The sequence below is a fragment of the Leucopleurus acutus genome (assembly GCF_964270905.1).
Source record: "Leucopleurus acutus genome assembly, chromosome: 15".
In the NCBI taxonomy this organism is placed as follows: domain Eukaryota; kingdom Metazoa; phylum Chordata; class Mammalia; order Artiodactyla; family Delphinidae; genus Leucopleurus; species Leucopleurus acutus.
This window is the reverse complement of record NC_139157.1, coordinates 68,584,698-68,597,902: the sequence shown is the minus strand read 5'-3', so window position 1 is coordinate 68,597,902 and position 13,205 is coordinate 68,584,698. Positions and strand designations below refer to the sequence as shown.

General features: G+C 41.0%; 1 protein-coding gene across 1 annotated transcript in view; it reads left to right on the top strand.

Moving 5' to 3' along the window:
* The window catches only part of CFAP206 (cilia and flagella associated protein 206), a 29,651-nt gene extending 26,246 nt beyond the window's left edge, over window positions 1-3,405 (top strand). Inside the window, exon 12 of the mRNA XM_082855577.1 lies at window positions 3,083-3,405. Within this exon, the coding sequence (XP_082711703.1) occupies window positions 3,083-3,313 (231 nt within the window). The 3' untranslated portion in view covers window positions 3,314-3,405. The remainder of the gene's footprint in view (window positions 1-3,082) is intronic.
* Window positions 3,406-13,205: the final 9,800 nt, after the last annotated feature.

Below are 13,205 nucleotides of genomic sequence, written 5' to 3'. Positions count from 1 at the left end.
CTCTCTACTGATGTATAGAATAGTTTTAATTAATTGTGCTAACCTATAAGGTGCTAGTATTTAAAGCATACCCTTCTCTTTCTTCGACTTTTTTTTGAGGAGCAGAATGTTACTGCTGTTATAGCACAGATACAGTCCCCTCTTATTGTCAACTTGTTCTCTCCAGACGTCTCACTTGTCCTTCTGATTCGCAGTCATCTTAATCACAGTAGGTACCTACCCTTGAAGCCTTCTTTGAAACTCTCATCCCTATCTGACTCAGTGGAATTCCCCCCACTCTTCCTTTTGATAGTATCTGGTCATTTTAAACAACAAATATTTATAGTGTGAAGGACCAAACTCTTTTTATAACTGTAGCCTTTTCTCAGTGTATTTTATCCAGCTCTTTAACGGAAATCAGGTGTGGAAATAAAGGAAGACTACTCAAATGAGAATGGAGGCTATTTATTCGAAGCTTGCTATATCAAGGGAGCCAGTCACCATCACTTGTGTTTGGCGGAGACTCAAAGTTGGGGAGAGGAGTGAGAAAGTTTTATAGTGAAAAAGGGGAAGGCTTCAGGTATTCCTCTGATTGGAGGATGTTGACAGGGGAAACTGGAGGCGGGCTAACTAGCAGCGGGCAATGGGCGGGGGGGGGGGGTATCTTTTGTGATTGGTTTAGTGAGCATATTTGGCTTTCTCTAGTTGGTCCAGAGATGGAAGGGGAGACAGCAGGAAAAAAAAAAAAAAAGGGCTGTTCTGCTCTTCTGAGCTGATTGCTACAGCTACCGAGGTTGTGGTTTGGCTTCCAAGACTGGTTGCTGCAGAGGTTTGGGTTCGAGTTCTGTTATCATATAAGGTCCAGCCTAGGTCCGTTTGTATATTCAGTCTCTCTTTTCACTAACCACATTATTTCCCTTGCCACCCTCTCTGGTGGCAGCTTTTCAGTCCCCTGATTTCTCAAGATGAGGAAGGTTCAGCTTCCTGGAATATTTTCCAGATCAGCGGTCCCCAACCTTTTTGGCACCAGGGACCAGTTTCGTGGAAGACAGTTTTTCCACGGGGGACGTGGGGGATGGCTCAGGCGGTGATGGGAGCGATGGGGAGCGATGGGGGCGATGGGGAGGGATGGGGAGCGACGGGGGCGATGGGGGAGATGGGGGCAATGGGGAGCGATGGGGGCGATGGGGAGCGATGGGGACGATGGGGAGCGATGGGGGCGATGGGGAGGGATAGGGGACGATGGGGGGCGATGGGGAGCGATGGGGGCGATGGGGGGCAGCAGATGAAGCTTCGTTCGCTCGCCTGCCGCTCACCTCCTGCTGTGCGGCCCGGGTCCTAACAGGCTGCGGACCGGTACTGGTCCTCGGCCCAGGGGTTGGGGACCCCTGTTCCGGATCATTGTTCCATTAGCATTCTTACCATTTACTCTTCTGTAGTTCATGAAGCTCCCATTCCCTGCATTCTTTTCTGTTATCTATCAATACTAAACTCACTTGAGCTCATCAGATGTATACTGGGTAACGTATATATATCCTACCACCTTGTTCTTCAGGAACTAATAGTCTAGCAAGTGGCATTGATACACTAAAAATATTTTAGTATCTCTTGGTAAGTGGTATAACAGAAGTGAAATAAAAATTCTACTCCATTGACTTAGGTGACATTTTAAGTTGGTCTTGAGATACACATAGACAAAGGAGAAGAGAGGAGTGATGGTTGGACAGGATATGGGAGGTATAGGTGGCAGATTAGCTCTGGCCTGGAAATGTTAAGAGAATGCGGTGTTCAATGGGGCTGAACCTCATACTGACTGGACCCCCCCTGTCTTCTCACTCCTCGACTTCATTCTTCTTCCCACCTTAGATGGAATTATCCCCTAGAATTGCAGCATGTTGAATGCCAGCTCCCCATGTATTACCAACATGACCTGTTGATAAGACAAAGCTGAGTATATGGCTTAGAGCTGTAACGGAAACCACCCCTTCAGCAGAGCTTTGCAATGTCTCAAAGGGGGAACAGCAAGGTCAGGATTTATTGAGACTTTGAAGTTTGGTTGAAGGCAGGTCTTTTGATGCCTGGGCTCAGTCAGGGGATGTGTTGGGGGCCTGAATTGGGTTGTAAAGATTATGAAAAAGCAGTCCAGGGTTGATGGGAATAGCAAGGTGAATCTTCAGGCAAGGGATGCAGAGTCTTAGGGCTTCTTCTGTGTGTTAATGCTTACCACTGAAGAGTCATGCATCTTTCAGAACATGCATCATGTTCTGTAATGAACAATCAAGTTATTTGCTTTGGCAAGAGTCTCTTGGAATAATAAAATTATGCTAGTGAAGACAAAGGAATAGCAAAGTCCTGTTAATGTAGACGATAAGCTGTGTGTGGGAGAAGTAGTTTTGGTTCTCAGTCACCTGCAGTGTCTCAAACGCTGAAATGTTTCCTCTAATTCCAGGTCTCTCCTTCTTAACTCACATGCTGTAATCCCTTCTGAGTTTTTTCCTTGGATTTTACCACAACTTCAATAAAACTCTTATTCTCTTTTTTTATAAACTCCTCCTTGCTTCCCAGCCTGAGCAAACTGTTTAATCTCATGTTTAGTTGTAATCCATAAAAGGAGTAAGCATAATGTAGAAAAATGTAAAGTATTATCTGGAAACATCAGAGCTTTTTATATTAGAAGTTTTGGGTGAAGCCCATTTAGGTAAGACAATGGAAATCTTAAATTGTTGTCTTTTAAAAAAATAAGCCAAGAATGGTGGGAAAATCCAAGTTATATGACTCTCAAAGTATAATAATGAATGAATTATTATATTATTATATTAACAAAGAATTGAGCTCACTGTAGGTTTGAATCTGTGTGTTCTCTCTTTGGGTCCATTTTCATTATTTAATCTATTTTCCTGCTTCTCAGCCAAGGGTATTTATTTTCTGTTATGTTCTAAATTTTCCAGTGTTTTAATGTTTTGCAGAAACATGCTATGTTGCAGGACTAATTTCTTTGTGGATTGAGATGGAAAAAAAAAAGGCCGATACTAACTGGTACCTGACAGTATTTTATTTGTTCTTTAGAGAAATGTTCATTCCTGTGTATTCTCTTTCTACTTAGGCCAATTTGCGTCGAAAAGTTACTCACTCGGTACAGACTGATCTTAGTCACATGAGAAGAGAAAATTGTTCCCAGGTGTACCCTTCAAAGGATGCTAGCACACAGTCAATGAGGGAAGCCAGCAGCCAAGTGCCCCGGCCCCAGATTTATGTAGCTGGTTTCCGCGGGGGCCATACCAAGACCACCTGTGAAATCAAGGTGAACTTAACTAGAGCCATTGATGAAACCTAGTTAGAGACCACACTTTTAACGTAGATACCACTAAATTGTGAACAATGGCAAATATTTAAAAGTATTTTTGCATCCATGAAAATTAGCTAATTTTGTGGGGCTGGCACGTTCATTGGTGGTATGAATGTTTTTGGGTTCTCACCCATGTGCACTGTCAAACTGCTACAACAAATGAAAAATCGTTTTCTGTAATACATTTTTCATTCTATTAAAATTGCAAAGTAAAACTCTGTCCATTCCTCTTTGACTTGTAAGAAAAAGTTTGGCAGCATTAAGACTGAAATTATTAGATATTAATATAAGATGATTAGATATTAATATATATAAGATTGTTATGCATGGGATAGAAATTTATTTAGATAACTTTTTATATATTGATATAAGATTATTGTACCTGGGATAGAAGTTTATTTCTAAAATCATATTTAATGTTGAAAATTAAAAATTTAAACCATAGTCAATATTTTCCGCTTCATTAGCTATTAAATGCACCATGGATTAAATTGATATGTAATAAGACCTCACTAATTTGGAACAGTTGGAACAAAGATCCACATGATGTTTTTATTTTTTTAAATTTTATTTTAAAAAGTATTTATTTATTTTTATTATGTATTTTTAAAAATTTATTTTGGCTGCACTGAGTCTTAGTTGAGGCATGCAGGATCTTCGTTGTGGCATGAGGGATCTTTAGTTGCAGCATGCGGACTTCTTAGTTGCGGCATGTGGGGGGCATGTGAACTCTTAGTTGCGGCATGCATGCAGGATCTAGTTCCCTGACCAGGGGTCCAACCTGGGCCCCCTGCATTGGGAGCGCGGAGTCTTACCCACTGGACCACCAGGGAAGTCCCACATGATGTTTTTTAAAATCTGGAAATTTTACATGGAATCTGGATTCTGGCCCCTTGAAAAGATCGGCATATCTAGCAGCACTCGGCCAGCATTCCTGTAACTAGTAGCTTTGCCCTTTCGTAGGGCAGGTACTTCTTTAATTCTTGCTGCCTTACGGGTCTCCTACTTCACTCCTTTGACCTATTTGCCTAACTCCATAGGTTGTGTTTAGGGCCCCTGTCAATTACTGATAGCCAAATTTTAGAGCTGTTGTTTTGTTGCTGCCTTACACACTCCCAATACCTAAGCATGGATAATGAAGTCTCTCAAGCAGAGGGCCTGTTAAGCCTGGGGGCAGGGGGTGTCATTTATATTTAGCACATATTTTTGGCTTAGGTGACTCTTACTAAGGTGTTTGTATAATTTATTTTCTATGTAGGTTAAATGTTACTTATAATATGATATGCTTCAAAATCCACTTTTCTCAGACACTATAAAGGTAAACTTCAAACAGATCTACTTCTAAGTTGTCATGATTTTCATACCTGTAGTTTAATTTTTTTACTGAAGTATAGTTGATTTACAATGTATTAATTTCTGCTGTACAGCAAAGTGATTCAGTTATCCATATATCTACATCCTTTTTTATATTCTTTTCCATTATGGTTTATCACAGGATATTGAATATTGTTCCCTGTGCTCTACAGTAGGACCTTGTTGTTTATCATACCTGTAGTTTAAAAATGAAGTTAAAGATGGGCTGGCTGGCTGTTGAGGCAAGGCCTGGGGGTGGGGGTGGAGTGGACGTGGGGTTGGGAGGGCTCTGTACCTGAAGAGGGTGGTTACAGCTAATACTAAACTTTGCAAAATTCAGGAATTTGATTTTACCTGTTCTAATCAACCCTCCTTTGATTCTGCAAGATTCCTAAACACAGAAAAGGATGGCTGATAAGCCACAATTTGGGGTTACCAGGTTAGGACTGAAAGTAGAATTGCCAAGTGCATAAGAATACCACATACTATATGAAAAGCTAAATATCAGAAAGTCATCTGGTAAGTACAACAGAATGAGAATACGGGGAGCTAGATCAAACGGTAAACTCATCTTCTCCCAAGACCTCCACTGTCTACCCAAGCCCCATCACTCTCTAAAGATTTCCAACCATATGTTGGACCCAGTGTCAGTCGGTTACCCCCATTTCAGCAGGTCACAGGCCGAACTCATTTCCTCTACCGAACTTGTTTCTCTCTCTGTATTTCCTTCTGTGGTCAAAGGCATCACTACCTACTCAGTAGCATAAATTAAAAACTTCTGGATTGTCTTCCTCACACAGCCCCTGCATTTAACTAGTCACCAAGCCCTGTTGACTTGGCTTCATCTGCCTTTGGGAACCGTGTCTCCCTATTCTCACTGCTATTGCCGTAGTTTAGGACTTAGTCCTATTGCCTGATTCATCGGCGTAACTTTTCTAACACACAAATTTGATCAGGTCACCTGGCTTCCTCCCCTACAACCTTCACTTCCCTTGTTTAAAAAGACACTTTTCCATTATCTGGGGGATAAAAACTCCTTGCCATATTCTATAAGACTTTTCATATATATCCATGTATCTTCCAGTTTCATTTTCTGCCCCCTCAGGCTCTCTGCACACACTACACATACAGGCAAATGGAGCCCAAACTCTTCGAGTGTGTTACGGTCTTTGATACCATCCCTCTCTGTGCTTGCTTGTCACTCTGTCCCCTGGAATGTACTCCACAGACACCCTCAGGAAATCTGTTTGTCCCCATGAAATCTGTTGATCAGATTTTACTTTTTCAATGAAGGTTTTCCCCATCACCTTTGAGAGAATTAATTGCTCTTCCTTTGGGTTTTCATTGGATTTTATTCATATTCTTATTATAACACTTGAAGTAAAAAGGTCTATATGTGTCCATCTGTATTCTCCCTGTTAGACTGTGCATTTCTTGAGATTTGAACTGTGTTTTAGTCATTCTTATATCCCTGGTATTGTTATAGTACCTTGTTGGATGAATGAATTTTAAAAGAAAAGGAATGAAAGAAAGGACAAACTGGAAGCAGAGTACTGGTTGAGTGATTATTCTAATAGTCAAGGTGGTAGTTCAGTCGCAAAGTAGTTTTTGGAAAAGAGGGAGAAAAACTGAGAGGCAAAGTAAGAACATCTATGGGGAAGGTGGTGGGAAATAAAGTTGGATAAGCAGGGTTGTATAGATTTTGGAGGACTCTGAAAGCCAGGCAGAGGAATGTGTTGCGTTCCTGTAGTAGGATATTAGAAAACTGTGGCAGATTCTTGAACAGAAGATCCATTGTGGAAGGGAGATACTGGAATTGGGGAGATGGTGAGGAAGCTGTTACAAGAGTTAGGGCATTGCAGTAATGGAAGACATGAAGGCGCAAATGTGAGATTTAATGAAGGGAATCTAACATTCCAGGGAAGGGAAGGGAAAATCAAAGTCTCTACCCTAGGGTTTCTAGGACACAGAGGATAATTCAGAAGAGGAACTGGTTGGTCAAAAAAGATAATGTGTTCAGTACTGGAAATTTTGAGTTTAAGAAATGACAAAGATAGTAAAGCAGAGGTGACTGGAATTTGATCTGGAGAAAGATAATTTGGGGGATCATCCCCAACGAATGGGGATGGAATGAGGAGGAAGAGAGAAGACAGAGGAACAGTCAGAAGAGTAGAAAAAGACGTAAAGGAATCTCTGTGATTATGGAAGTAAAGTCTAGGTCTACTACTTATTAGCTGTGTTATTTAATATCTCTCTGCTGCAGTTTCATCATAAAAACTGGTGTAATAACATTTCCCAACTCATTGGCTTGTTGAGAGGATTAAATGAGTTAGTTAACACGTGTAAAGCATTTGTCTGGTAAGTGCCTTGTCATTGTTAGCCAGGAGAGAAGCCCCAGTGTTTCATTTCTGCTGCATTCCCATCCTCGTTTTCCCCGATTTCTGTTTTCTAGCTCTTAGTGCCTAGAATAATGCTGGCACATTAGGACTTTTAGTAAATGTCTGATGAACAAACCCAAGAGAATGAGGATTGGAGTTGGCAGCTGCTAAGCTGTGTTAATAGAGTTGGCTTGAGTAGAAATAAGATTGCAGCCAGCGAAGCAGAAAATTGTACAACTAAGTACAAAGTACTTACCAGGGACTGGCAGGAAAAGAGAAACGGGATTATGGTAACTAAAAATGGAAGCAGAGGCAAGGGAGAGTTAAGCTCAAATGAGAAATGTTTAGATACTGATGATTTTTACTCATATTTAACTCTTTTAGTTCAGACACTGAATTGTACATTGTCTCTTTGTATTTTTTTTTTTTTTTTTTTTTTTTTTGCGGTACGCGGGCCTCTCACTGCTGTGGCCTCTCCCGCTGCCGAGCACAGGCTCCAGACGCGCAGGCTCAGCGGCCATGGCCCACAGGCCCAGCCGCTCCGCGGCATGTGGGATCTTCCCAAACCGGGGCACGAACCCGTGTCCCCCGCATCGGCAGGCGGACTCTCAACCACTGCGCCACCAGGGAAGCCCTTGTCTCTTTGTATTTTTAAACAAATTTTCTCAATTCTAAAATGCAACAATTCTTCTGGCTTCTCTTTAGTAATTTTATACCATAGGAAAGAGTTGTTTTAAAATAATAACCTAGCAAATTGGCTTTGGATGTTTTCTTAATAGCAGAATGAGAATAATATGCTTAATCTCACTCTGTCTACAGTTGGAGATTTGTCTACACAGTTCTTTATGGTTAATGGTTTACTGTACTTTAGACCTTACCACTTTTAGTAATCTATTGTACAGCTACCATAGTTGAACTACAGCCTCCTTAAGCCTTTTGGTATTTGCTTCCTGCACAGTCTTCTTGTTTAATGAATGAAGTTCACACTTTTATATGCTTTGTTACTAATGGAGACATAGTGGGCTTCCTTTCGCACAGTTCACTGAGACTATGGTAGCCCTGATACCAGAGCAGAGATAGAAGTGAGCAGGGTATCGAGACAAACGCTGCAGTTTGATAGTGACAATCACTGGGGTCTCAAATGGTCTCAGATGGATAGTGAATATCACTGGGGTCTCAAATGCAAATAGTAACGGCTGCTGTAAGGTTATTCCATCATCAGGCAAATGAGCTTATGGCTCACATGTTGGAGATGGCTGCTCCTTGCCCTAACCAAGGTTTGTCTAGAAAACTAGGCATACGTAAAAGAAACACATTCAACTGACATTCGCCCTCGAAGACTTAGGATAATTAGAAATGAGAAAGTAAAAATTAGCTTCAACTAAGAATATTATAAATATCTGCTTGGCCGTTCATTGGGCTGGGATAACGAGCACAGAAATCCCAGCTGCAGAGTTAACAGGAAATAACATACCTCTCAAGGATATGCTACAGTTGTAAAGTATAATAACAACCCCCTTTTCTGAGTGTCTGCTTTCTATTTCACTGAAAAATTTTGTTCTCTAAAATCGTATGCTACTAGGAACCTTGCTGTTGAAATTGTATCAGTAAGAATGAAACACTCCTTCCTTGCTTGAAGCATTTAAGTCACTTTGACACAAAGAAGCAGCCTCAGTTTCCAACCTAGGTGCAAAGCCTTCATTTAAGGGGCTCCTGAATACAGCAGTCCACATCTATAGTAACTTCAGAGTTTCCAAGAAACAGGATCCTGAGACTGTTCTGCAGTCCAGATCTGATGTTGAGTTTTTCACACACAGCCCTGCTTTGAAGCTATCAAAATATTGCTGCTTTTTATTTATTTACTATTTTTTTAACATCTTTATTGGAGTATACTTACTTTACAATGGTGTGTTAGTTTCTGCTTTATAACAAAGTGAATCAGCTATACGTATACACATATCCCCATATCTCCTCCCTCTTATGTCTCCCTCCCGCCCTCCCTACCCCACCCTTCTAGGTGGTCACAAAGCACCGAGCTGATCTCCCTGTGCTATGTGGCTGCTTCCCACTAGCTATCTATTTTACATTTGGTAGTGTATATATGTCCATTTCACTCTCTCACTTCGTCCCAGCTTACGCTTCCCCCTCCCCATGTCCTCAAGTCCATTCTCTACGTCTGCGTCTTTATTCCTGTCCTGCCCCTAGGTTCTTCAGAACCATTTATTAGCACACGTATTAGCACACGGTATTTGTTTTGCTCTTTCTGACTTACTTCACTCTGTATGACAGACTCTAGGTCCATCCACCTCACTACAAATAACTCAGTTTTATTTCTTTTTATGGCTGAGTAATATTCCATTGTATATATGTGCCATATCTTCTTTATCCATTCATCTGTTGATGGACACTTAGGTTGTTTCCATGTCCTGGCTATTGTAAATAGAGCTGCAATGAACATTGTGGTACATGACTTTTTGAATTATGGTTTTCTCAGTGTATATGCCCAGTAGTGGGATTGCTGGGTCATATGGTAGTTCTATTTTTAGGTTTTTAAGGAACCTCCATACTGTTCTTCATAGTGGCTGTATCAATTTACATTCCCACCAACAGTGCAAGAGGGTTCCCTTTTCTCCACACCCTCTCCAGCATTTGTAGATTTTTTGATGATGGCCATTCTGGCTGGTGTGAGGTGATACCTCAATGTAGTTTTGATTTGCATTTCTCTAATGATTAGTGATGTTGGGCATCCTTTCATGTGTTTGTTGGCAATCTGTATATCTTCTTTTTTTTTTTTGCAGTATGCGGGCCTCTCACTGTTGTGGCCTCTCCCGCTGTGGAGCACAGGCTCTGGAGGCGCAGGCGGCCATGGCTCACGGGCCCAGGCGCTCTGCGGCATGTGGGATCCTCCCGGACCGGGGCACGAACCCGTGTCCCCTGCATCGGCAGGCGGACTCTCAACCACTGTGCCACCAGGGAAGCCCTGTACATCTTCTTTTGAGAAATGTCTATTTAGGTCTTCTGCCCATTTTTGGATTGGGTTGTTTTTTTGATATTGAGCTGCATGAGCTGCTTGTAAATTTTGGAGATTAATCTTTTGTCAGTTGCTTCATTTGCAAATATTTTCTCCCATTCTGAGGGTTGTCTTTTTGTCTTGTTTATGGTTTCCTTTGCTGTGCAAAAGTTTTAAAGTTTCATTAGGTCCCATTTGTTCATTTTTGCTTTTATTTCCATTTCTCTAGGAGGTGGGTCAAAAAAGGATCTTGCTGTGATTTATGTCAGAGTGTTCTGCCTATGTTTTCCTCTAAGAGTTTTATAGTGTCTGGCCTTACATTTAGGTCTTTAATCCATTTTGAGTTTATTTTTGTGTATGGTGTTACGGAGTGTTCTAATTTCATTCTTTTACATGTAGCTGTACAGTTTTCTCAGCACCACTTATTGAAGAGGCTGTCTTTTCTCCATTGTATATTCTTGCCTCCTTTATCAAAAGTAAGGTGACCATATGTGTTTGGGTTTATCTCTGGGCTTTCTATCCTGTTCCATTGATCTATATTTCTGTTTTTGTGCCAGTACCGTACTGTCTTGATTACTGTAGCATTGTGGTGTAGTCTGAAGTCCGCGGGCCTGATTCCTTCAGCTCTGTTTTTCTTTCTCAAGATTGCTTTGGCTATTCGGAGTCTTTTGTGTTTCCATACAAATTGTGCAATTTTTTGTTCTAGTTCTGTGAAAAGTGCCGTTGGTAGTTTGATAGGGATTGCATTGAATCTGTAGATTGCTTTGGGTAGTATAGTCATTTTCACAATGTTGATTCTTCCAATCCAAGAACATGGTGTATCTCTCCATCTGTTTGTATCACCTTTAATTTCTTTCATCAGTGTCTTATAGTTTTCTGCATACAGGTCTTTTGTCTCCTTAGGTAGGTTTATTCCTAGGTATTTTATTCTTTTTGTTGCAAAATATCACTTCTTTTTAAATTTCACCTAACTCCATTCTTCGCCCACATTCTATAACTCTGTTTTTCCTTTGTTTCCTGAGACTTCCCACAGTTATTCTGGTGTGCAGTCTCTGTCGCTGGAATGAGCCAATAATCCTGACTCTGTCTGACTATAGGTTTGTCCCTGGTGGTTTTGGGCTGATCACGTTAGGACAAGGGCATCAAAATCTAGTCAAGGCTTATGGCAATGGAGTAGAAAGTCTTCACAGGCAATGAAAATTTACAGGAAAGCTGGGGTTCAGCAGCAGGATATGTATGTGAACCAGAAATGCCACAAAACTGGCCCCAAAGCATTTTACCCACCACCCTAATTGTGATGTGTGTGTGTGTGTGTGTGTGTGTGTGTGTGTGTGTGTTTAATACTATTCTCCCCCAGAAGGAACCATAGTTTCTTGAAGTGTAGTTGATTCCATGGCCTAGGACAGGGAAGAATGAAGATCGGCCTGGAACCTGGAACGTGGAAATCAAAAATGCTTCAAAAAGCTTGTGCAGATTTAAAGGAGTAGGCTTACAGGGACCATACTGGGACAATTTGAGTGTCCAGAGGAGAATAATTATAGTTAATTGAAGTAAGTTGAGACTATCATGATACTCCAAAATGGGAAGAGATAAATAAACTGTACAGAGCAGTAGTTATAAAACAAAAGAAGAAATGTCTGATAGAATATTTTTAATTTTCACAATTAATTTCAAGTACACATATGAATTTTTGTTTAAGTGTACGTATAAGAAATACACAGCATGGAACTGAATAATTCCATAAGTGAGAACTGTACCAATTACAGGAAGAGGTGATCAGCACCAGTGAGCACACATATACCAGGCAGAGGGAAGATCCAACACTGTTCCAAAGTGAGATTAATCAAATGTCTGACTATATAAACTGTGATCTCCTTCTGTGAGCCCCTTCTGATATTAATGTGATGCTAATAAGGAATGAAAAATATTCCAATAATGTTAATAGACTATATATCTATATCTATGTATATAATGATAAGACAATGGTATATAACATTGACCACCCAAACCTTTAAAAAATCATTTTGGAGAAAGATCATGCCATAGAAGGTGTAGGCTGCTGGGCATCTCAGAATCTTGTACCCATGTTCCTGTAAGAACTGAGGTACTTACATAGTATTTTTAATCCACATATCTTGAAGACCATTCATTTTCCAGAGAATTATTTCTAACATCGCTTATGCTAATTAATATGCTTCAGTGAACGTGGAGATCATAGCAGTTGAAGTAAATGCCTGTTCATATGTCTAATGTTTTCGGAGCCCTTTCGTTGTGCGAAGATCGTGCAGTTAGCATGTCTGGCTAGGTAAACATAATGATAATGCTGACGATGAGGACACAGGCACAAGACTTCTGAACAATATGTAATATAAACTATACAGTAAGTCTCCTACATACGAACGAGGTCTGTTCCGAGAACATGTTTGTAAGTCCAATTTGTTCCTAAGTCCAACAAAGTTAGCCCAGGTACCCAACTAACAAAATCGGCTATAGAGTACTGTAATAGGTTTATAATACTTTCACACAAATAATACATAAAAAACAAGCAAAAAATAAAACATTTGAAACCTTATAGTACAGTATCTTGAAAAGTACAGCAGTACAGTACAACAGCTGGCATATACGCGCTGGCATCAAGTGAACAGGCAAGAAGAGTTACTGACTGGAGGAGGGAGAGGAGGTGGGAGATGGTAGAGCTGAAGGATCGTCAGCAATAGGAGAGGGAGGGCAAGCTGCAATTTCACTCACGCCTGGCGTTGATGGAATGCACGTTCGCATCTTTGAAAGTTCGCCACTTGAAGGTTGGTATATAGGGGAATTACTGTAAGTTTAAATAAGAGGTAACAAAGGAGTTTCATGAAGGAGGAAGTTAAAGGAAGTTACAGAAGTTGCCAACGCTGTCGAAAGAAGTTTCTGTTACTTTACGAGTTCTTGGAGGTGCTACAACAGCTTTGCCAGGCACGAATCCCTAAGTCTAAGCCCAATTCCTATTTGCCGCCCAGTCACCTGGTGAGGACTACAGCTCCCAGAAGGCAACGCTCCGCTCCCTTGACTCCTGCTTCCTTAGCCGGCCGGGAGTTGTAGTTTACAAGAGAGCGCCTTGGAACCGAGTTTTACGCACTCGTCAACATAGACTGGG